The 25,767-nt window shown below is 41.3% G+C and overlaps 1 protein-coding gene across 4 annotated transcripts in view; it reads left to right on the top strand.

The window, feature by feature from the left end:
- Positions 1-25,376, top strand: part of LOC135550524 (rho GTPase-activating protein 20-like) — a 43,244-nt gene extending 17,868 nt beyond the window's left edge. For all 4 annotated transcript variants that reach the window (XM_064981430.1, XM_064981433.1, XM_064981432.1 and 1 more), the window contains 13 exons: positions 5,424-5,588; positions 5,834-5,983; positions 6,081-6,122; positions 6,260-6,344; positions 6,543-6,617; positions 7,029-7,095; positions 8,389-8,574; positions 15,593-15,765; positions 15,935-16,096; positions 16,286-16,395; positions 20,013-20,202; positions 22,255-22,369; positions 22,475-25,376. In XM_064981430.1, the coding sequence (XP_064837502.1) occupies positions 5,424-5,588; positions 5,834-5,983; positions 6,081-6,122; positions 6,260-6,344; positions 6,543-6,617; positions 7,029-7,095; positions 8,389-8,574; positions 15,593-15,765; positions 15,935-16,096; positions 16,286-16,395; positions 20,013-20,202; positions 22,255-22,369; positions 22,475-24,093 (3,139 nt within the window). In that variant the 3' untranslated portion in view covers positions 24,094-25,376. The remainder of the gene's footprint in view (positions 1-5,423; positions 5,589-5,833; positions 5,984-6,080; positions 6,123-6,259; positions 6,345-6,542; positions 6,618-7,028; positions 7,096-8,388; positions 8,575-15,592; positions 15,766-15,934; positions 16,097-16,285; positions 16,396-20,012; positions 20,203-22,254; positions 22,370-22,474) is intronic.
- The last annotated feature ends 391 nt before the right edge of the window (positions 25,377-25,767 follow it).

Below are 25,767 nucleotides of genomic sequence, written 5' to 3' on the forward strand. Positions count from 1 at the left end.
CGCACCGTCCGACCAATCCCCGGATGACCAGAGGAGGGTGACGTGTGGGACCAATAGATCAACTGGTCACGGACAGCAGACGGAACGCGTCCAGCTCCCACATGACCGGCGCTACCAGGCAAGAGGCCGGGAGTATGGGAGTCTGATCCATGGGTCGCTCCTCTGTGTCATAAAGCCGGGACAGTGTGTCTGCCTTCGTATTCTGGGAACCTGGTCTGTAGGACAGGGTAAACACAAAATGGGTAAAGAACATGGCCCACCTTGCCTGACGAGGATTCAGTCTCCTCGCTGCCCGGAAGTACTCCAGGTTGCGGTGGTCAGTCCAGATGAGGAAAGGGTGTTTAGCCCCCTCAAGCCAATGTCTCCATGCCTTCAACGCTTTAACCACAGCCAACAGCTCCCGGTCCCCCACATCATAGTTACGCTCCACTGGGCTGAGCTTCGGGAAGAAAGCACAGGGGCAGAGTTTTGGTGGCGTACCCGAGCGCTGTGAGAGCACGGCTCCTATCCCAGCCTCGGACACGTCCACCCCCACATCCACCAAAGAGGGATACAGATGGGCCAGCATGGGAGCCGAAGTAAACAGAGCCCTTAGCTGCCCAAAAGCCCTGTCCGCCTCAACCGACCACTGCAACCATACGGGACCCCCCCTTCGGCAGTGAGGTAATGGGAGCAGCCACCTGGCCAAAACCCCGGATAACTCTCCGGTAATAATTGGGAAACCCTAAAAAGGTCATGCTCCAACAGTCGTCCAAGTACCTTGCGTACCAAGGACGCATGCTCGGCGCGTGTAGTGGATTATATCAGAATATCATCGATATACACCACTACACCCTGCCCGTGCAGGTCCCTGAAAATTTTGTCTACAAAGGATTGAAAAACTGATGGATCATTCATCAACCCGTACGGCATGACTAAGTACTCATAATGCCCTGAGGTGGTACTAAACGCTGTCTTCTACTCGTCTCCCTCCCAGATATGCACCAGGTTATACGCACTCCTGAGATCCAGTTTCGTGAACGTCTGCCAGGAGATTTATCGCACAATCCCCCGTCGATGATGTGGTAATTGAGTTTACAGAAGGCGAGAGCCAAATCGGCATATTCTGGGGGGATGCGCATGGTGGAGACCTGGTCTGGACTTTCCACCATGGTAGCACCAATGGAAACCCCTACACACCTCCCCGAGCACTCTCGCAACCACCCCGTGAGAGCCCTCTGTTGCCAGGAAATAGTGGAGTTATGATGAGCTAACCAGTGAAGGCCTAGTACCACGGGAAATGCAGGACAGTCAATGAGGAAGAGACTGATGTTCTGCTTGTGACCGCCCTGTGTCTCCGTGGCCAGGGAGATGGTGGCTTCCTTGATTAGCCCGGACTCTAATGGTCGACTATCCAGAGTGTGAACCGGGAAAGGTCTAACTACAGGAATAATGGGGACTAAGGGCCAACTAAACTAAGGGCCAGCGCTCTGTCGATAAAATTCCCAGCTGTGCCTGAATCGACGAGCGCCTTATGCTGGGAATGCGGGGGAAAATCAGGGAAACAAACAGGTGGTCAACAGAGGACTCTGGATGAGTGTGGTGCAGACTTACCTGGGGTGACGCCAGACTGCCCTGCCTGTTGCCTCGACTCCCAGAGGAACCGACATGGCATCACCCGGCAGTGTGCCCTCTGTGGCCTCAGATGGTGCACGTGATGGCTCCTCCTCCAGTCTCCCTATGCGCAGCCCCTCCCAACTCCATGGGCACCGGAGCTGGGGTGCTGGAAGATGGCACCAACAGAGCCCCCTCTGGACGTCCACAGGTGACCAACAGGTTATCCAACCGGATGGACAAATCCACCAGTTGGTCAAAGGAGATGGTCGCATCCCTGCAGGCCAGCTCACGTCGGACGTCCTCGCGCAGGCTGCACTGATAGTGGTCGATGAGGGCCCTGTTGTTCCAGCCTGCTCCGGTGGTCAAGGTCCAGAATTCCAGGGCGAATACCTGGGCGCTCCTCGTTCCCTGCCTCAAATGGAAAAGTCGTTCCCCCGGAGACTTCCTGTCTCTCCCTAAGGTCCATAGTCTGGACAACGCGATCCATCATGGCACCAAGATGATGTAACATAGCAGAATGTTCCTGGACGCGCTCCTCGACTCCTCTAACCGGGGTACCTGCTCATGCTGACTCCATGGTGGGTGTGTAATTCTGTTAGGGGTGTGTACAGGAGGCGAAGTCAGGTGCAGGAGAGCAGAGTGTAGTAAACAGGCACACTTTAATTCCAGTCCAAAAATGATAGCACATAAAAACATAAACGTGCCAAAAACACGGAACATAACAAAAGTATGGCGCCTGACAATATCCACATAACAATAAACAATTACACACAAAGACATTGAGGGGGACAGAGGACTAAATACATGCAGTGATTATGGAATGAAAACCAGGTGTGTATGGAACAAGACAAAGCAAATGGATATATGAGAAATGGAGTGGCGATGGCTAGGAAGCCTGTGACGTCGATCACCGAATGCCGCCCAAACAAGGAAAGGAGCCGATTTCGGCGGAAGTCGTGACAGTAATTTATGTAATTCAGGGCTCATCTGTAAAAGAGACCTTCGTCTCAGTATGACTCCCTGATAAAAATAAAGGTTAAAATAAAATAAAAACATTTGAAATTTTAAAAAGCTCATTTTTCCTATTTAGCTAGCTTGCTGTTGCTAGCTTGCCTTAATCAATATCCATGTCTTTGGCACCCGGGGAACAGTGGGTTAACTACCTTGCTCCTGGGGCAGAAAGACAGATTTTTACCTTGTCAGCTCGGGGATTCAATCCAGCAACATTCCGGTTACTGGCCCAACGCTCTAACCACTAGGCTTCCTGCTACCTGAGGAAGCTCTAACCACTAGGCTACTTGCAGAGTGTTCTAAGCCACAAATAAAAACCAAAGGATTTAAATATAAAAATCTATACAAAAATAAGACTCATAAATATCAAAAATAAGCAACAAAGACAAATAGAAACAAATTGTAGTTTATAAACACAAATAAGATAATCAACTTATTAAACTATTACCCTATTGCTAACAAAAAACACACAAATAAAACTAAATTGCACAAATCCTATATCACTCAAATAGACAAATAGAATAACACACTTATAAAGAAGAGAACCTGATTATTCCACTATTCCACAGAAACACACAAACTAAATTGCACAACTAATTGCATTAGTAGTGTACAAAGTTAGAGGTGCGCTATTTGATAGATTCCCCCGCTCCCCCTTCCTCGGGCTTCCAGTGGAGAGACCTGAGGTCAACCTACCCCCGCCCCCCTCCCCATCTCATACTTCTGAGTGGGAGACCTTCCCAGACAGTAGCCTACCTAGCTCACAAACTAGAATCAGGGTGCCCACTCCGACAAGGTTAATTGACCCACAGTCCCACACGGTGACATGAAATCATTGACGTGATGTGCAAATGAGCGATAGAAAACTGATCGCGCAAATGTCACCATTACGAATATTATTATTACGGGTGCCCTGTGCCGCCGCAAGGGCGGCTGCCCATGTTGCCTATACATAAATCCACCACTGAGTGTAGGTGCAATGTTTGAATCAGCATGTTAGACCGCTGCGCCACTCGGGATCCTGAGTGTAGTGCACATGTGACAAACTCTTTCCATGGAGGGCTGAGTGTTAGGTCCTTCCATGTACTTGATTGATAAATTAAGGTCACTAATTAGTAAAGAACTCCCCTCATCTACAAAGTATAAAATGCATTCATACCCCTTGACTTTTTCAAAATGTTGCTGCGCTACAGACTGAATTTAAAATTACATTGAGATTTTGTGTCACTGGCCTACGAACAATATCCCATAATGTCAAAGTGGAATTATGTTTTTAGAAATATTTGTACAAATTAATAAAAAATGAAAAGCTGAAATGTCTTGAGTCAATAAGTATTCAACCCCTTTGTTATGGCAAGCATGAAACAATTCAGGAGTAAAAATTGCTTAACAGGTCACATGATAAGTTGCATGGACTCACTCTGTGCGCAATAGTAGTGTTTAAGATTATGATTTTTTTAACAACTACCTCATCTCTGTACCCCACACAATTATCTCTAATAAGACCAGGGAGGTGTTCCAATGTCTCACAAAGGGCACCTATTGGTAGAAAGTTTTTTTTTCAAATGCAGACATTGAATATCCCTTTGAGCATTGTGAAAATTATTAATTAAACTTTGGATACTATAACTAACTCAGTTGCCGGAGAGGAAGGAAACAGCTCAAGGATTTCACCATGAGGCCAATGGTGACTTTAAAACAGTTACATAGTTTAATGGCTGTGATAGGAGAAAACTGAGGATGGATTATCAGCATACTCCACAATACTAAATGACAGAGTGAAAAGAAGGAAGCCTGTACAGAATCAAAAATATTCCAAAACATGCATCCTGTGTGCAATAAGGCACTTAAGTAAAACTGCAAAACATGTGTGTCCTTTATGTCCTGAATACAAATCCAACACAACACATCATTGAGTACCACTTCATATTTTCAAGCATTGTGGTGGCTACATCATGTTATGGGTATGCGTGTTATTGGCAAGGACTAGGGAGTTTTTCAAAATAAATTAATGGAGAATAGCGCTAAGCACAGCCAAAATCTTGGAGGAAAACCTAGTTAGTCCGCTTTTCAACCGACACTGGGAGACAAATTCATCTTTCAGCAGGACAACAACCTAAAACACAAGGCCAAATATACACTGAAGTTGATTACCAAGACGACATTGAATGTTCCTGAGTTGCCTAGTTGCAATTTTGACTTAAATGGACTTGAAAATCTATGGCAAGACTTGAAAATGTCTGCCTATCAATGATCGACAAACAACATGACAGATTTTTTTTTTTAAGAATACTGTGCAAGTATTGTACAATCCATGTGTGCAAAGCTTACCCAGAAAGACTCACAGCTGTAACCGCTGCCAAAGGTGATTCTAGCATGTATTGACTCAGGGATGTGAATACTTATGTAAATGAGATATTTCTGTATTTCATTTTCAATAAATGTTCAAACATTTGTAAAATTATGTTTTCACTTTGTCATTATGGGGTATTGTGTGTCGACGGGTGAGATTTTTTTATTTATTTCATCTCTTTTGAATTCAGGCTGTACTGTAACACAACAAAATATGGAAAAAGGGAAGGGGTCTGAATACTTTCCAAATGCACTGCAAGTTAAGGGGTATGAATACTTTCCGAATGCACTGCAAGTCAAGGGGTATGAATACTTTCTGAAGGCACTGTATGTAACACCTGTGTATTTTTTGTGTGATGTGATGAACGTATTGTAAATGCCTGTTTGATGGGAAACAACGTCCAGTAGCATGTCTCATTGCCAGAGACATGATACCCCCTTTACAGAGTGTTTTTTGTCTTTAGGGATGCCGTCCCAGTCCCATCACCAAGAGCAGCGCTGATCCAGAACCTAACATCCCAGAGTGCAGAGTTTGTGATGGAAGAGCACGTGCAGCTCAGCACTGGACTGCAGACCCAGGAGAGACACTTGTTCCTCTTCAGTGACACACTCATCATCGCTAAATCAAAGTTAGTCCTCAGCATATAAAAATAATGTTCACTTACTGAACAAGATGAATTAAATAGATGAGAACTAACAATGACGTAATAGAAGTTATCATTTTCTCCATTATGTAAATTGTACAGATGTATCTTAGGACAAGAGGGGCACTTCAACAAAATGAAAATATAAAGTGGAATTGATGATTGCAATTACTGTTGCATTTGTCCTGATAGATTGCTGATATCTTTGTATTTATCCTGTTGTCTTGCAGGTCTTCCACAAGCCGCAAACGGAAGGAGAGAGTGAGGCTGTGTGAGATATGGTTGGCTTCCTGCATGGAAGAGGTTGCAGAGAGAAAACTGTGCTCAAAGAACTCCTTTGTCATTGGCTGGCCTACCACCAATTACGTGGTAACTCTCAGGTAGGCTACACCAATCTAATCATTTTTGGTTAGTACTTCACATTTAATTAAATTCCTATTTTGGGGAAATAAAGATGGCATTTGTTTTCCCTATCAGTTCATCGGAGTCAAAGGAGAAGTGGCTTACCACTTTACAATGGTAAGGAAATACTTACAAAACCCAGATGTGCAATATAGAAAATGACTTCTGAAATTAAATGTATAGGATTATGTACTGTACCTACCTGATGCACGCACATTAGCACTAATATATGCCACATGTGCTATTTGGCACAGGCACATCACCAAATCCAAGGAAGTGGAATATCTCAGTAATCTCACCATGAAGGTTGTTCTCGTGGACATTGGAAATAGTGCAACGGTAAGAGAATTCACTCATCTACAACTACTGATACTTCTCAGATGCTTATTCATTATTTTCCCCAAATGTTCACATTCTAAATGATATATGATTACATGTATGACTATTTCTAGTTAACATAACATTTATTCAAGTAACCTCAGAAAATATTTTCCAATTCTATAAAATTATGAAGGAATTATTTGTGTTTTAATCTAGACGACTGTGAATGTGGACAATACATGTGATGTTGACAAAGTCATCAGGATCCTCACCCAACAATTTAAACTCACTGTGAGTTGTTGCCACCAATTTCTGTATTAATTATGTCTTTGTTCTATTATTATAAGTAATCCAAATGTTCTGTTTAGAATGTGTATGGACAAACATTTTACTATAATTATAGAGTAATATATCATTATTATTATTACTATTACCAAGCTCTGCAATATTACACCTGTTGTAAATCTTTTAAAAACAATTTTTTTAAGGTTTACTCTTTAGAATTTAGATCAAATTCTACTACTACTAGCCTACATGTTTACTCATAGATCTTTAGAAAAGACAGAAAGAGTATCAGAAAAGGAACACAAGGATCATTGACAACATTTTATGCTTTACATTATAATTTCATGTCTCTGACTGTGCCTAGGCTTATAGATTACTCTGATGTTCATCCTAAACATAATTTTTCTACTCCCATAGGGCAGACCCACTGACTACCGCCTCTGGGTAGTCTCAGGGAGAGAGGAAGCCCTATATCCTCTTATCGGTGAGGAAATGTGATAGTACTATCACTATGCACTGAAACACGCCTCCAAAAACAGTCAGGATGAAGTCACACTTGGCTTGGATTTTAGACCATAGTTTCTGTCCCGTCAAAGGATTACCCAAACCAATATTTCAGTCAGGCAGGTTCTGTCTGTACTCATCTTAGTGTGTTCACATGGAGTGTTTGTGACTTGAAACTGTAATCTTTGCGACCTGGCTACAGGAGCCTCTCACAAAGCCAAGGCATGTTAGGAATCCTGGGGATCGGAAGAGGGATTCATGAGGGCCTTTGTGTGTCTGGAATTCATGTCTCATACAACCGAATGCTATTCTGTCTAAAGGGCAGATACCTATTTTTCTCAAGTCAATGCTGGTAGAAAAATATATAATTTAGTCAATGCTCATTAGTATATTATATTATATCCAGAGCGACTTACAGTAGTGAGTGTATACAACTTCATACTGGTGCCCTGTAGGAATCAAACCCAAAACCCTGGCGTTGCAAGCACCATGCTCTACCAACTGAGATACACTGGACTGCATTTAAATCAGCAGCAACAAAATAGACTCTGGGAAATGATGAGGTGATCTCAGTTTGAAAAAAAATAGCTAAGGACTGGTACTACAAGCATTTTTATATAACATTTGCTTTTTCTTTAAGCCCATGTAATTATAAGGGGGTTGTGATTCATCATGCATCTCTCATATAATTGAATCACTCCTTTCAATTTTTGTCTTCTTGCCTCTTGACTCCTTTCGATTTTTTGGTTTTATTTGAACAAATAGTAAGCTAATGATAGATTACCAGGAAAGATAAAATGATAATGGGTCACAGAGCAGTATAGGCCATTCTCAGTCCTACTGTGACAGTGGTATGTACGTGTACCAGGAGCAGCAGCACTAACCACTTGACTATCCAGGTCACATCATCATTCATTCATGATTATAAACTGGGTGATTCAAGCCCTGAATGCTGATTGGCTGACATTCCCGTGTACCACAGGTATAACATTCATTTTTACTGCTCTAATTACGTTAGTAACCAGTTTATAATGGCAATAAGGCACCTCGAGGGTTTGTGGTATATGGCCAATATGCCATGGCTAAGGGTTGTATCCAGGCACTCCGCGTTGCGTCGTGCATAAGAACAACCCTTAGTTGTGGTATATTGGCCATTACCACATCCCTTTGTGCCTTATTCCTTAAAACAGAAATGGTAGCAGCAGGGAGTGAATGCATTTTCCAATTCTATACAAAAAAACCTGATCTGATCTACACGTGTCTTGTCTGACAGGTCATGAGCATCCCTTCAGTATTATTCTGAACTCCTTGAGGGAAATGGACCGCCAAGCCTTGACAGTCACCAACAACATTCTGACTGTAGATGGGAGCCTCTACCTTGATCACCTTCTTAAAGATGCTTCCGGCCCTCGCTTCATCCTTAGGCTAAAGGCTGAGGGGGGAGGACATGGTCGAGCAGGTGAATCATTCATTAACTTTCACAGAGAGAGAGAGAGAAAGAGATGCTGGCATGTATTGATTTTTAGGTTCCACCGATATACACCACAGGGGTAAACAAATGTGATTTTCTTTAGTGCATTTTGTTTCTACAAGTCAATTATCTAGCCCTCTTTACAGAAGTGGTTTATTCATAATGGAGATAGTAAATAACTTCCTGTCACGCTAGCACATGTAGTTCTACAGATGTTATCAGAATATCCTTCCTGTAATTAGAATAATTACAGTGTTCTAAATGTTCCATTTCTTGTTGGAGGCATAGCATACTGTCTCTCTGTCATAGCATACTGTCTCTCTGTGATAGCATACTGTCTCTCTGTCATGGCATAAAATTGTGAGATTTTTTTTTTTACAAATAGCTGACCTTTTTGCTGCTCTTTATAACGAATCATGTATTCTCAAATGCCAATTGAATTGTTTTGCACAGTCATTTCTATGCACAAATGCGGAAAGTATATCTGAAAAACCATGCATGGAGATTTCTCTGCATGATGCCTTATTAACGGTGTTTTCAGCAGCTGTCTTGTAATGTCAACATTTTCTAATGAACAATTTATGGCAAGAAACATGTATTTAATTTAACAAATTATAATGGTCACAGAGCAGTATATGCCGGATTCAGTCCTACTGTGACAGCGGTATGTATGTGTACCAGGAGCAGCAGCACTAACCACTTGACCATCCAGGTCTCATCATCATTCATTCATGATTATAAACTGGGTGATTCAAGCCCTGAATGCTGATTGGCCAACATTCCAGTATACCACAGGTATGGCAAAACATTTATTTTTACTGCTCTAATTACGTTAGTAATCAGTTTATAATGGCAATAAGGCACCTCAAGAGTTTGTGGTATATGGCCAATATACCACGTCTAAGGGCTGTATACACACATCAGTTCCAAACATCCCTGTCTTTTCATGTATGCCTTTGTGGCTGTATTCTCCCTGTCTGTGTCTGGACTTAGAAAACAAGATTCTTCAAGAGTTATTTGGTAAGGGTGATGGTTCTATGTGCAACCATAATGACTCTTTAAGTGGTAATTTAGCTGTGAGACCTGGAGTTTCATTTTGGGAGCACCAGTGGAAAAAAAACACTCTTCTCTATACTGCTCAAACAAGACAGGATGTCTCCCGTCGTTGCTTGCTTTATGCTCCTAGGCCACACACAGCAAGCGCCACCCTCTGTCACTCATGCAAGTAGCACACAATTCCTCCAGAGAAGGGTGCAATTGTGAACGGAAATTCAGGGCATTCCTGCTCTTTATACTTATATTGGTAGACGTTTTATTTAGGACAGACTTAGGCAGGGGCACTCCAGCAGAGTAGGTGGCATAATGCACAATAACGTTGGATTCCAGTTGCAGATAAACCCCACAGAAGAATGGGCGGGGGCGACAACGTTAGCTAGCTAGCTAGCCATATACCAGTGGACAGTGGTTGCTGTCCAAACATTTAAAATACACACCCTCATCCACTTACCTTACCTCACCTTATGCCCTTGGAGGAATTCCCGTCGCCATCTCCGAGGGTGGTCCAAATGATTAGCCAAGCAAGGGAAGTTTGCAACGTAAGCCCCTCAGCCCTTGTATTTAGTCGTCTTTGCTAGTGCACAACTATGTTCACTCCAGGGCCTGAAACTCTCCATAATTCAATTCGCGACGATTGTACATCCGCTAAGAAAAGTCAGCAAAAACTTTAAAAAACACTTCAATGGAGAAGTCAACATACAAGTGTAAGAAAAAACGAATGCAAATAAGTTATAAATGATGCTACTAATGCACATGACGGCACAAACACGTAATGTAAAAAAACGTTTTTGTTTGGTTATCTTTTGGAAATTGTAGAAATGAAACATTTTCCTTCTTCAGAAGATCCAGCTAGGCAGGCTAACGTTAGTTAGCTAATTAATTTGCTAGCTATCATACAGTAGGCGTATATTAATAATTATAGTAGACAGACATACACTTATAATTGACTGTAGTGCATATAAAGCACCCACAAGCTACCGGTGGCTGAAAACACAATCATCGCATCATCGCAGAACGAGTCAGGAATTTCTGTCCAATTTCCATTTTAAAATCATTCATTCCGCCCTGCAAGTGTATACTGATCAGACGCCATGATACGTCATCAGAAGTGTCCACTTAATTTGACAGTGTCTGTCTCCCCTGCCTATCGGGCACTGTTTTCCCACAGTTCTGTTAACAATGACGAGGGCAGGTGTTTGTCAGGCTGGAGTGACAGACACACTGATTGCTTAGCTCCAAGGAGGACTTTGGTACACACTAGGTGGGAGGCTAACTAGCAAGCTAGCACACAGTGTTGCTAACGATCAAGCTCGCTAGCACACTGTGTCAATAACTATCAAGCTAGCTAGTACACATGTCGCCCTAGCCTTCCGTCTGCTGTGCTATCGAGAGGTGGGGATGACCGGTAGACAGTGTCATTTGTCCTTACCTGTCAGGCACAGTTTTCTTCGGTACACAACAGGAGGGAGGCTCGAGCAACACTGTGCTAGTAAACGGTGTTTGCACATGGTGTCGGTAACTAGCATACTCCACTGTTTTCCAGCAGCTCTGTTAACGACGGTGAGAGCAGGTGTTCAGCAGGCAGAGAGCGAAGAACGCTGTTTATCGGTGTCATTCCTGCTAGCGAATTATTTAATTTATTTCCCTTTTGACCAACATTCAAGTGTCACACAAGCATGATGATGTCTTGCTCTCAGCATTCTGTAAATTCATGCATATGTTCATGCTACAGTATATACTGTATATACTGTAGCATGAACATATGCATTAATTTACAGAATGCTGAGAGCAAGACATCTTCATGGTTGTGTATATATATATATATATATATATAACAATGCGGCTTTCCACTGCTTCTAAATATGAACCCACATGTTTTCTCTATTATACTATTAGTTTGTGTATCTTGCCCTCTGTAAAACTTGATTTAGGAAGCTGGAAGCTGGCAAACACGTTTGGTGTTTGCTAAAAGGCATGTGGGAGACTCCCCAAACATATGGACGAAGGTACTCTTGTCAGATGAGACTAAAATGTTGCTTTATGGCCATCAAGGAAAACGCTATGTCTGGCCCAAACCCAACACCTCTCATCACCCCGAGAAAATCCATCCCAACAGTGAAGCATGGTGGTGGCAGTATCATGCTGCAGGGTATGGGAAACTGGTCAGAATTGAAAGAATGATTGGTGGTGCAAAATACAGGGAAATTCTTGAGGGGAGACCTGTTTCAGTCTTCCGGAAATTCGAGACTGGGACTGAGATTGAGAATTGAGAATCTGTGAGAATCTGTGGTATGACTTAATGCTGTACACCAGCGGAACCCATCCAACTTGAAGGAGCTGGAGCATTTTTGCCTTGAAGAACGGGCAAAAATACCAGTGGCTAGATGTGCCAAGCTTATAGAGACATACCCCAAGAGACTTTCAGGTGTAATTGCTGCAAAAGGTGTCTCTACAAAGTATTGACTTTGGGGGGGGGGTGAAGAGTTATGCACGCTCAAGTTTTCATTTTTTTGTCTTATTTTTTGTTTGTTTCACAATTAAAAATATTTTGCATCTCCAAAGTGGTAGGCATGTTGTGTAAATCAAATGATACAAACCCCCCAAAAACTCCAGGTTGTAAGACAACAAAATAGGAAAAATGCCGGGGGGTGAATACTTTCGCAAGCCACTGTACTGATGCTTTGCTTTTTTGATGGGCGTAGCGGGATTTCTTGTAGCGTCGGGTTAGTATCCCATTCCTTGAAAGAGGCAGTTCTAGCCTTTAGCTCAGTGGGGATGTTGCCTGTAACCCGTGGCTTATGGTTGGGATATGTATGTACATATGGTAACTTGGGGGATGACGTGGTCGATGCACTGATTAACAAAGCCAGTGACTGATGTGGTAAACTCCTCAAACCCATCAGATGAGTTCCGAGAACATTTTTCAGTCATGTAGCTTGGCATCCACTTCATCAGACCATTTCCGTATTGAGCGCGTCACTGGTACTCCCTGTTTTGAGTTTTTGCTTGTAATCATGAATTAAGAGGATAGAGTTATGGTCAGATTTGCCAAAAGGAGGGCACGGGAGAGCTTTGTAAGCATATCTGTGTGAAGAGTAAAAGTGATCTAGAGTTTTTTCACCTCTAGCTGCACAGGTGACACGCTGGTAGAAATTTGGTAAAACGGATTTCAGTTTTCCTGCATTAAAATTACCGGCCACTAGGAGCACCACCTCTGGATGAGCATTTTCTTGTTTACTTATGGCCTCATACAGCTTGATCAATGCGATCTTAGTGCCAGCATCGCTTTGTGCTGGTAACTAGACAGCTACCAACAATGTAGATGAGAACTCTTAGTATGGTGTAGAGCTTATCATGAGGTATTCTAACTCAGGCGAGCAGAACATCAAGTCTTCCTTAATATTAGAGATTGCGTACCAGATGATGTTAACAAAGAGACACACACCACCCCCATGAGCTTACCCGACGCTGCCGTTCTGTGCTGCCGATGCACAGAAAAAAAGCTATTATCTATGTCCTTGTTCAGCTAAGGTTCAGAGAAACTGTAGGATATTAAAGTTCTTCAAAACCTCTCCTCGGCGACAGCCTGCCATTCCATGTATTTGATCTATTCCAGTGCTAGCACACCTGATTCAACTTGTCAACCAACACAAAAATAACATCTATGGATTTTTTATTCAACACAAAACAATATTATATGGCAGAAACTTTTTATTGAACCTTTGAAATTGAGAATAGTTCTTTAGAGAACCTTAATAAGAAAGTGTACTTTACAGCACCATGCAAATTATATATACATTTTGTAGTACCAGAATAGGGTTGTAACAACAGAACAAAAAATATATAAACACAACATGCAACAATTTAAAAGATTTTACTGAATTACAGTTCATTTAAGGACATCAGTCAATTGAAATATATAAATGTATTATTCACTAATCTATTAATTTCACATAACTGGGAATGCAGATATGAATCTCTTGCTCCCAGATACATTTAAAAAAAAAGTAGGGTCGTGGATCAGAAAACCAGTCAGTATCTGGTGTGAACACTATTTGCCTCATGCAGCGAGACACATCTCCTTTGCATGGAGTTGATCAGGCTGTTGATTGTGGTCTGTACAATGTTGTCCCACTCCTCTTCAATGGCTGTGGGAAGTTGCTGGATATTGGTGGGAACTGGAACACGCTGTCGTACACGTTGATCCAAGGCAATCAAAAACATGCTCAATGGGTGACATGTCTGGCGAGTATGCAGGCCATGGAAGAACTGGGACCTTTAGCTTCCAGGAATTGTGTTCATGTCCTTGTGACAGTGTATTAACATTCTGAAACATGAGGTGATGGAGGCGGATGAAAGGCATGACAATGGGATTCTCATCATGGTATCCCTGTGCATTCAAATTGCCGCCGTTAAAATGCTATTGTATTCGTTGTCTTTAGCCCACCGCCACATGGGTCAATCTGTTCACTACGTTGATGTCAGCAAACCGCTCGCCCACATCATACATGCTTTCTGCCATCTGCCCTGTACAGTTGAAACCGGGATTCATCTGTGAAAAACACACTTCTCCAGCATGCCAATGGCCATCGAAGGTGGGCGTTTGCCCACTGATGTTGGTTACGATGCTGAACTGCAGTCAGGTCCAAACCCTGGTGAGGATGACGAGCACGCGGAGAGAGCTTCCCTGAGACAGTTTCTGACAATTTGTACAGAAATTCTTCGGTTGTGCACACCCACAGTTTCATCAGCTGTCCGAGTGGCTGGTCCCAGATGATCCCGCAGGTGAAGAAGCCGGATGTGGAGGTCCTGGACTGGCGTGGTTACACTTGGTCTGTGGTTGTGAGGCCGGTTGGACGTACTTATCAAATTCTCTAACACGACGTTGGAGGCGGCTTATGGTAGAGAAATTAACATTCAATTCTCTGGCAAAAGCTCTGGTAGAGATTCCTGCGGTAAGCATGCCAACTGCACACTCCCTCAAAATTTTAGCCATCTGTGGCGTTGTGTTTTGCGACAAAAATGCATATTTTAGAGTGGCCTTTTATTGTCCCCAGCATTGTGCACCTGCGTAATGTTCATGCTGTTAAATCAGCTTCTTGATATGCCACATGTCAGGTGGATGGATTATCTGTTAACTAATTTGTGCGTTAAACTTGAGAGAAATAAGTTTTGGTGCATATGGAACATTTCTGGGATGTTTTATATCAGCTTGTGAAACATGGGACCAACACTTTACATGTTGCGTTAATATTTTTGTTCAGTATAGAAACTTTTGGTAATGGTTATTTATAGAACCTTAGGAAAGTGTTCTTTACATCACAAATCAAGGTTACATATAGAACCTTATGAACATGGTTCTTTTCAGAATCTTTGAAAAGGGTTCTACAGTTTTTACTGTAGCACCAAAAAGAGTTCCGTTATCGTTATATACATTATATATAAATGTTTTTGTGTGTTCTCCTCTGGGAATTGAGCTGATTTTGTCATGAATCCCTCCGAAGATGGTGCCTCTTCCTGTTCGGGTGGCGCTCGGCGGTCGTCGTCGCCGGCCTACTAGCTGCCACCGATCCCCTTTTCTGTTTCATTTAGTTGTGTCTGATTTGTTGCACCTGTTTCGTGTTTACGGTTGGTTGTGGGCTATTTAAACCCAGTAGGCCCAGTTGTTTTTCTGTTTATGGTGTTTGATTATGAGACTTTACGCGCCCTTGTGTGTGTGGCGTGACCGTCTCTTTGTTTTTTTTTGAATAGTAAAGATCCACATCTTTTGAACGACCCTGCTCTCTGCGCCTGACTCCTGCACTCATTACTTATTGAAGCCGTGACAGATTTGTTACTCAAAATTACATTTTAATATTTTTGTTTGGCTGAAAGCAGGTCTGATTGAATGACAACCACATATCTGTCGCTCAGAGTTTCTAAAGAATGCGCTGTTCATAATTTCCAACAGATTCCTTTCAGAAACACATAAAGAGAAAGAAGTCTCTGTTAGACTGGGCTCTGAGAAGAGGACATGGCAGCCAAGGAGGTGGATATCCTGAATCCCCCACAACTCCTCATAAGCTCTTTGGTCTTTCATTGTCCTCCATCTGTCATCATGGAAATCTACCCAGACCCATCATGGTGAGTTCTGATCCCATCAAAATTATTCATCTCTAATGCTGGGAAAGCAGTGAGGATAATTCCAATCATGATGGGAAGATTAGGATAATATCAGTCATGGTGGGCAAATTATTCACAGCTTGTAATTGCGCCTGCAAACTACTACATGTCTGGTCTATTCTCCATACAGGACATGCTGTATCTGTTGTATCATGAGGGCCCCACCACCACAGGGATCTTCCGGCGCTCAGCCAATGCTAAGACATGCCGGGAACTGAAGGAAAGACTGAACTCTGGCAACAGTGTTCAGCTGGAGGGGGAGTCTGTGTTTGTTGCTGCATCAGTCATCACTGTAATTGCTTTCTGAAGTCTCACTTGTGTTTTAGATTATTTACTAGACTGCATTGGATTTTAAACTGAAATATTATGGCCAACAGTAACAGTAACATGTTAAAATGGAGGACCAAAAGTTGTTTTTTTAACTATTTTCATACTGTACTGTATAGATTTTGATTGCTGGGACTTATATTTGAATGAACAGGACTTTCTGCGCAACATCCCTGGCAGTGTGCTAAGTACTGTTCTGTATGAGAAGTGGATGGAGGTCATGGCGGCTGATGATATTGAAGACAAGATTGAGTTGATAAAAGGGTGAGAGATTCATACATCTGTTTATTTGTTTACCAACAATAGATTAGTGGCTAAAATAAAGGAGTCGTCATATGGTCCTTGATGAACTGAGACAATTGTGTTAGAGCAGGGATGAAACAAAAGACTCCACCCTCTGCACCCACCTCTGATATAATGGATCTGCTTACAATTGTTTTATTGAGATTTTCCTGCTTGAATGATTGTCCGGTGGCTACCTATTCTATGGGATTTGGAGCCTCTTGAGTGGCGCAGCGGTCTAAGGGACTGTATCGCAGTGCCACTAGAGATTCTGGGTTCGAGTCCAGGCTCTGTCGCAGCCGGCTGCAACCGGGAGATCCATGGGGTGGTGCACAATAGGCCCAGTGTCGTCCGGGTTAGGGGAGGGTTTGGCCAGCAGGGTTGTCCTGGTCCCATCGCGCACTAGAGACTCCTGTGGCGGGCCGGGCGCAGTGCACGCTGACACGGTCGCCAGGTGCACAGTGTTTCCTCCGACACATTAGTTTGACTGGCTTCCGGGTTAAGTGGGCACTGTATCAAGAAGCAGTGTGGCTTGGTTGTGGTTCGGAGAACGCACAGCTCTCAACCTTCGCCTCTCCCGAGTCCATACGGGAGTTGCAGCGATGAGACGAGACTGTAACTACCAATTGGATACCATGAAATTGGGAAGAAAACAGGGTAAAAAATTAATTTAAAAATAGATAGGAAACATTTGGGTAACGCTGAGCCATAGATATGAGCAGAAACAGAACAATATTGAAAATTGTACAACAGAATGCACACAATAATTCAAATCTTGAAACCTGTGAATGGCAGAAAACTGAAAAAAAGGACATATCAAAGACTAGTCTTTAATAGAAGCTAAATGCACAATTTGTATACGAGCAAACACATAAATAAATACAAATACAAATATAGTTCAGCTAACACACAAAATAGCTGTAAAAAATGTAAAAACATGAGATGGAATATTATCCAAACTGAGTTCCAAATACTGTCAAGCGGTTGCATGGTGTTCACATTTTCCTGATTCTAACTTTTATCGTTAAAGAAGAATTACAACATAAATCGCATTGAGTTAAAAAAAAATATTATGTTGTTTTTGAAAAGTTCAGTGCCATTTTGCATGTGTAAAATGGAGCACCTTATGTACACTGTGTGTGTGTATATTGTCAAGCCCTGACCTTAGTTATCTTTGTTTTCTTTATTATTTTGGTTAGGTCAGGGTGTGACGAGGGTGGATTGTTTAGTTTTTGTATTGTCTAGGGTTTTTTGTAAGTCTAGGGGTTTATATGTCTATGGTTGCCTAGATTGGTTCTCAATCAGAGGTAGCTGTTTATCATTGTCTCTGATTGGGGACCATATTTAGGTAGCCATATTCCTTGGGTATTTTGTGGGTTCTTATTCTATGTTTAGTTGCCTGTCTGCACTAGCCATATTAGCTTCACGGTTCGTTTTGTTGTTTTGTATAGTTTGTTCAGTATTCTTTCTTTGATTAAAGAAGTATGTACGCTTACCACGCTGTGCCTTGGTCTCCTCCATATGACGACCGTGACATATATATATATATATATATATATATATATATATACACACACACAGTGTACATAAGGTGTTCCATATATATAGATAGATAGATGCATTGATACAGTGCTTTTGGAAACTATTCAGAACACTTGCCTTTTCCACGTATTGTTATGTTACAGCCTTATTTTAAAATGGATTCAATTTGTATTTTATTCTCATCAATCTACACAAAATACCCCATAATGACAAAGCAAAAATAGTTTAGACAATTTTGCAAATGTATTAAAAATAAAACAGAAACACCTTATTTACATAAGTATTCAGACCCTTTGCTATGAGACTCGAAATTGAGCTCAGGTGCATCCTGTTTCCATTAATTATCCTTGAGCTGTTTCTTCAACTTGGTTGTGGTAAATTCAATTGATTGGACATGATTTTGAAAGGTAGACCTTTGTCTATATAAGGTGCAACAGTTGACCGTGCATGTCAAAGCCAAACCAAGGCATGAGGTCGAAGGAATTGTTCGTAGAGCTCAGAAACAGGATTGTGTCGAGGCACAGATCTGGGGAACGGTACCAAGAAATGTCTTCAGCATTGAATCATTCTAAAATGGAATAAGTTTGGAACTACCAAGACTCTTCCGAGAGCTGGCCGCCCAGCCAATGTCCTTGAGTAGCCCAGCCAGGGCCCGGACTTGAACCCGATCTAACATCTCTGGAGAGACCTGAAAACAGCTGTACAGCGACACTCCCCATCCAACCTAACAGAGCTTGAGAGGATCTGCAGAGAAGAATGGGAGAAACTCCCCAAATACAGTGGTGCCAAGTTTGTAGCGTCATTTCCCTGAAGACTCAAGGCTGTAATCGCTGCCAAAGGTGCTTCAACAAAGTACTGAGTAAAGCGTCAGAATACTTATGTAAATGTGATATTTCAGTTTTTTATCTGTTATGCATTTGCAAAGAATTCTAAAAATATGTTTTTGTTATGGGGTATTGTGTAAAGATTGAGGGGGGGGGGGATGATTTAATCAATTTTAGAATACAGCTGTAACGTCACAAAATGTGGTAAAGGTCAAGGGGTCTGAGTACTTTCCGAATGCACTGTATAACAGTCTTAAACACATACAGTAATAACTAGGACCCTGTGTTTTGTGCAATCATGTGACATGCCTGGATTTGAACCTTTATTTATAATGCATGTATACTGCACCACTTTAATCATTGTCTGTTTTTATGCATGTTTTATCCTAGAACACTAAGAACAGCAACTGTTAACAAGAATCCAATATGGTGTGAACCTTCATATCACTGTGTAACAATCAGGGAGGGAAATAATTGCTCTTTTCAGATCTTGTAGCAACTGATAATGAAATAACTGCCAATAATGTAGCAACCGATAATGAAATAACTGCCAATAATGTAATAGCGGTTCATAATTTTTACATTTATAATGCTGATAATGTAATAAATTGCCAATAAATAGATAGGAAACATTTGGGTAACACTGAGCTATAGATGTGAGCAGAAACAGAACAATTTTGAAAATTGTACAACAGAATGCACACAATAATTTAAATCTTGAAACCTGTGACTGGCAGAAAAGTGAAAAAAAGGACATATCAAAGAATTGTCTTTAATAGAGGCTAAATGCCCTCAATAGAATAGAAGAGCAGTGGTTTGCAATTCAGCTAAATTCATTAAATCGTTTTGTGCATCTAGAAAAACACACAGAACTGTATTGCTTGTTTTTTAATTCCAATAGCCTTCTCAGCACTTCATGTCCTGTTTCAAAGTCATTCAATATCTGTTTCTTTATCTTAATATCTTTGAAAAACACACATTCGGCACATTAGAGCAACTTCAACAACATGAAGAGATATATTTATTGATGTGTTCTTCCCCAAGTAAATTTACTGTATGTACTGTGCAGAAGTGGAATTTACTAAAGACAGAGACAGACTAAAGAATGGTATATGAACGTCAGAACACATTCACTAGGGTGTTTGCATCAGCCACTCACCCATTCCTCTCTACATTACTGGCCTCAATTAGCCGCTAGGGTATTAATGGCACTCCATTGTCTGTCCCCTTCAGGCTATTGAGCCAGCTTCCAGAGGATAATGTTACCTTGCTCCGCTACCTGTTCGCCATTCTTTATCACATCCAGGAGAGCTCGCAGGAGAACCAGATGAACGCTTTGAACCTGTCTCTCTGTATCGCTCCCAACATGCTGTGGCTGCCCGTGCCCAAAGGGCCAGAGGAGGAGAGTCAGTCCACTAAAAAGGTAGATCTGCTTAGGGATCCCCTGCCCAACAACAATAGTACCCTACTGACATTTTATAAGCACCATAAATAATCTTCAATAATTAATGTATTCTATTATTTCTCTGTATTTCTTACACAGATAAATAAATGAATTATTGAAGATTATTTATTGTGTGCAGACCATCTCTATTGCTATGGACTATGAGAATCTAGCACCCGACAACTTCTGAAAAATAATATGAGAGTGAGCATGTTATCTATTATTCTATTTTATAAATATAGTCAAATATATAATATTTTATTAAGGCTTCAATGAAACACACAAATGCAGTAATAAATCCCTAGTGAATTGCTGAGTTTATGTATTAATGCAAAATATAATGATTATGCAAAATATACAATTCAATGTATACAGTATATGCTGAAATTGTCAGTTCCCACTGAGCACAGATGTCAATTCAACATTTATTCCATGTTGGTTCAATGTCATTTATTGAAATGAAATGAAAACAACTTTGATTCAACCAGTGTGTGTCCAGTGGTTTCGTATTCGGTGCAGCTTTTGGAATAGGCATCATCACATTTTGGAATAGGCATCATCTCTTCAGTAGCTTATTGCTAAAATAATCATTTTAAAAGGCAACATGATGTCAAGGTTAAGAAATCAATTAAGTTTAATTTGCAGAGGATCAAAAAAAGTCTAACTGGTACATTTTTGTCTGCGACACAATTTGGCCAATGCGATTCTTATGCCAATTAAACGTCAGAACATTGAATGACTGTTTGACGTTTGTGTTGCTGTGAAACATCACAAAGATTAAAAAAAAACAGTTCTCAGGAGTTCTTAAAACATCAAAGTGACCATTTTGTTGTTGTTTTGGCTCTGTACTCCAACACTTTGGATATGAGGACTATAAGGATTAAAGAGTAGACTGTCAGCTTGAATTTTCATCCATATCGGGTGAACCGTTTAGAAATTACATCACTTTTTGTACATAGTCCCCCATTTTAGGGGACCAAAAGTATTGGGAGAAATTCACTTGTGTATTAAAGTAGTAAAAAGTTAAGTATTTTGTCCCATATTCCTAGTACGCAATGATTGCATTAAGCATTGAGCTTGTGACTGTACAAACGTGTTGGATGCATTTGATGTTTGATTTGGTTGTGTTTCATATTATTTTGTGCCCAATAGAAATGAATGGTAAATAATGTATTGTGTCATTTTGGAGTCACTTTTCCGTAAATAAGAATATAATGTTTCTCAACACTTCTACACTTATGTGGATGCTACCATGATTACGGATAAACCTGAATGAATCGTGAACAATTATGAGTGGGAAAGTTACAGATGCACAAATATCACATGATATTTATGCCTCAGTAACTTTTCTCACTCATCATTCACCATTCATTCAGGATTATCCATAATCATGGTAGCATCCACATAAGTGTAGAAGTGTTGAGAAACATTATATTCTTATTTACGGAAAAGTGACTCCAAAATGACACAATACATTATTTACCATTCATTTCTATTGGGCACAAAATAATATGAAACACAACCAAATCAAACATCAAATGCATCCAACACGTTTGTACAGTCATAAGTTGATGTTGTCATTGCGTGCTATGAATATGGGACCAAATAAGTAACATTCTACTACTTTAATAATGCACATAATGTAGATATGTCCCAATACCTTTGGTCCTCTAAAATGGGGGGACTATCTACAAAAGTGCTCTAATTTCTAAACGGTTCACCCGATATGGATTAAAATACACTCAAATGAAAGCTGGCAGTCTGCACTTTAACCTCATCATTTAATCATTTCAAATCTGAAGCCAAAACAACAACAAATATTTGTTGTCCAATACTTTTGGAGCTCACTGTATAAATTGTTTATGTTCTGTGTAAATTGGAATAATACACTGAATTGAAAGTCATTTTCATTGGACCCCATTAATGACACTGGTGTTGTAGTTAGCATGAGCAGATAGTGTATGTTCATCTCCTGTATCCCCTATTTGTTAACGCTTTCTGCCTCAATGTGTTTTCATGTCTCCATTGCAGGTTGCAGCTCTCATCCAGCTACTCATTGAAAACACCCCGGCCATTTTTGGTAAAGATGTTGAGTGCATTTTTACTGAGACAAATTGTGAACAAGGAACTGTAGACGATGTCATGGGTGAGATCTTTGTTAGATAACATATGGTTGATTTTCTTTTCTTTTTTTGCATTTTCACAGTAACCATGTGGTCTCGCTTTGATCCTCTTGTGTTTTTTCTTTCAGTGGAGTCTTACCAGCAGCTCTACTTGTCTGATGATTGGGACTGGGAGAAGCAAGGAGGACTTCACTCTCCTAACAGGGAACCTTTATTCCTGTCTCCAGGGAAACTGGTCTTGAAAGAGGAGAAAGAGATTTTGGGCCTTCTGAATGAGGTTGACTCCTTGAAAAAGCAATATGTGAGTGAGGAAAGTGCTTATAGCTGTGGAAATCTAGACTTTATGTCTTCACTGTCCAGTGGGTCTATATGCTCCCTGATGGGGACCCAGAGTCTTCGCTCAGCCCGCTGCTCCTCAGAACCCAGTGTGTCTCTGGCTTCTCCCCAGTCAGGGTCCCAAAGCCAGATTCACACTCCTGTTGCCCGTCAGTCCAGCTGCGATGCAGCAGTGATGTGTGGCTGTGCAGACCACTCCCAACACACACACAAACCCCACGCTAAGGGGCTACTAAAGGGGGACAGCAGCCCCAGGGTAGGTGGCAGCAGATCTAGGTATGCATTCTGGAGGTCCCCTCAGGTAGCTTCTAGGTTCTGGCACCCTGCCCAGAGGCTGGCCATGTCCAACAGGTCCAGTTTCTCCAGCCTGTCCTCCGCAGCCACCTCACCATCTGCCTCCTCTCTGAGCTCCATAGACAGTGCCTTTTCCTTCTGCTCTGACTCTGTGTCCTCTCCCAACGAGCCCAGCTCCCTACCCTTCCTGTTCGGCACGTCGGCACGGTTACTCCCTCTCACCCCAGACACCCCGAAGAAATTCCCAAAAGACTGGAGCATGACATTCCCAGTGGCAGTGGCTCAGGCACCCGAGGTTTTGGACTTGTATAATAAGTATGATGAGAGAGAAGAAGACAAGGAGCATTACCGTTCTAATAGCATTCAGAATAGAGAAGACTACCAGTTGCGTACGCAAAGCCTCTATAGTTTAAAAGGTGAGAATAGTCAAAGCCCTGTCTCTCAACCAGATGACAGTGAGACTTGTATATCTGATTGGAGTGGGGAGCAGGTGCACCAGAGCCAGAAGGATAAAGTGTTTGAGACATCAGAGTCAAAAGGCCAGACCAAAGAAATATCCATTACACACATACAGCTGAGAAAAACAAACAACCAGGCAGTCAACAAAGAAGAGGTGAAGAGGACAAAAATTACATTTTACACCTCCTCTAACAGAATGCTGGTGAAGAAACAGTCTGATCAATCTGTGGAAGAGTGTGGCGTCTCTCTGGTGTCTGACACAGGGAGAGAACATAAGGAAAACGAGGAACTTCTCGGTCAGAGTGTGCAGGTCCACATACCCCAGACAGTGTTCTATGGTCAAAACACTCCACTGGTCCTTCAGTCTGTGTCAATCAGACAATCTGTCAACAACAAGGAGAAAGGAGCAAAGACTAAAACAGAGATTGACTGTGGTGAGGTGGTCCCTGAACAGTTGGGTGGTGGATGCACCCCTCTCTCCCAGACATCATCTAAAACCAATGCCAAAACTGCAAGCACAATCAGCCACACTGTAAGAATAAAACTGCCAGCAACTGTCAGAAACACTGTGAGAGAATACTTCAGCTCAGGTGACAACAAGAATGGCAACTCGGATGCAAAAGCAATTGAAAAAAAACTTGTAAGTAAACTCCAGTAGCAAAGTAAAATGGCTGAACCAACAGAAAATGCCACAAAGCTATGACACGGTGAGGAATCAGTTGTCTGATTGTACAAATGCTCATCACTTGGTTTTTTATAGTGGGTTATCAGAATGTAGATAATCAAGGATTACTTTACCTCCCTCTGTGTGTAAATATCTACATATTTCTTGCTAAATTCTAAATTAAGAATGGTGCAGATTAAATGCAGGAATTAGGATTCGTGATGAATGCAGATAAATGTATGATGAATGTGTAATGAAAGTTAAGCAAGGAAGTAAGACCGTGTCAGATGGTAAAGACTCAATGGGTTAGTACTTGCAGTTCATTTTGTCAAACTAGTCAGCTTGATAAGCAATTTCAACAGTCTGTGCAATGTCCTGTGGGTTGTTGCTTAGAGGAAATGAATGGCATTTATGCAAACCACTCAGACAGAGCACCTCCTCCAACTGAATGGGGATGCTTAATGCTTTTGCATAGCAAATGGCTGAAGCTATGAATAAGGACCAGACATCTTGCCTTCAATGTCATGTGTGTGTTTACTGGAGGGACTGTGACATGTTCAAGAAGATGATAGGGATAATATGTCAGGGAAAAAATACAAATGTGAGGCAAATTAGGTATAACATGCACAATTTGTATACGAGCAAACACTTATAAAAAATATAGTTCAGCTAACACACAAAATAGCTGTAAAAAATGTAAATACATGAGATGGAATATTATCCAAACTGAGTTCCAAATACTGTCAAGCGATTGCATGGTGTTCACATTTTCCTGATTCTAACTTTTATCGTTAAAAAAGAATATCAACATAAATCGGCATTGAGTTAAAAAAAAATATATATGTTTTTTAAAAGTTCAGTGCCATTTTGCATGTGTAAAATGGAGCACCTTATGTACACTGTGTGTGTATATTGTCAAGCCCTGACCTTAGTTATCTTTGTTTTCTTTATTATTTTGGTTAGGTCAGGGTGTGACGAGGGTGGATTGTTTAGTTGTTGTATTGTCTAGGGTTTTTTGTATGTTTAGTGGTTTATATAAGTCTAGGTGTTTATATGTCTATGGTTGCCTCGATTGGTTCTCAATCAGAGGCAGCTGTTTATCGTTGTCCCTGATTGGGGACCATATTTAGGTAGCCATATTCCTTGGGTATTTTGTGGGTTCTTATTCTATGTTTAGTTGCCTGTCTGCACTAGCCATATTAGCTTCACGGTTCGTTTTGTTGTTTTGTATAGTTTGTTCAGTATTCTTTCTTTGATTAAAGAAGTATGTACGCTTACCACGCTGTGCCTTGGTCTCCTCCATATGACGACCGTGACATATATATATACACACACACACAGTGTACATAAGGTGTTCCATATATATAGATAGATAGATGCATTGATACAGTGCTTTCGGAAAGTATTCAGAACACTTGACTTTACCACGTATTGTTATGTTACAGCCTTATTTTAAAATGGATTCAATTTGTATTTTATTCTCATCAATCTACACAAAATACCCCATAATGACAAAGCAAAAGTAGTTTTTTAGACATTTTTGCAAATGTATTAAAAATAAAATCAGAAACACCTTATTTACATAAGTATCCACTCCTCCTTATCCCAGGATTGACCAGGCTACTTTGTCTTTCAGAGTGGAGATGGAACCAAACTCATGTCAGACAG

This window comes from Oncorhynchus masou, chromosome 12, assembly GCF_036934945.1.
Source record: "Oncorhynchus masou masou isolate Uvic2021 chromosome 12, UVic_Omas_1.1, whole genome shotgun sequence".
NCBI lineage: Eukaryota > Metazoa > Chordata > Actinopteri > Salmoniformes > Salmonidae > Oncorhynchus > Oncorhynchus masou.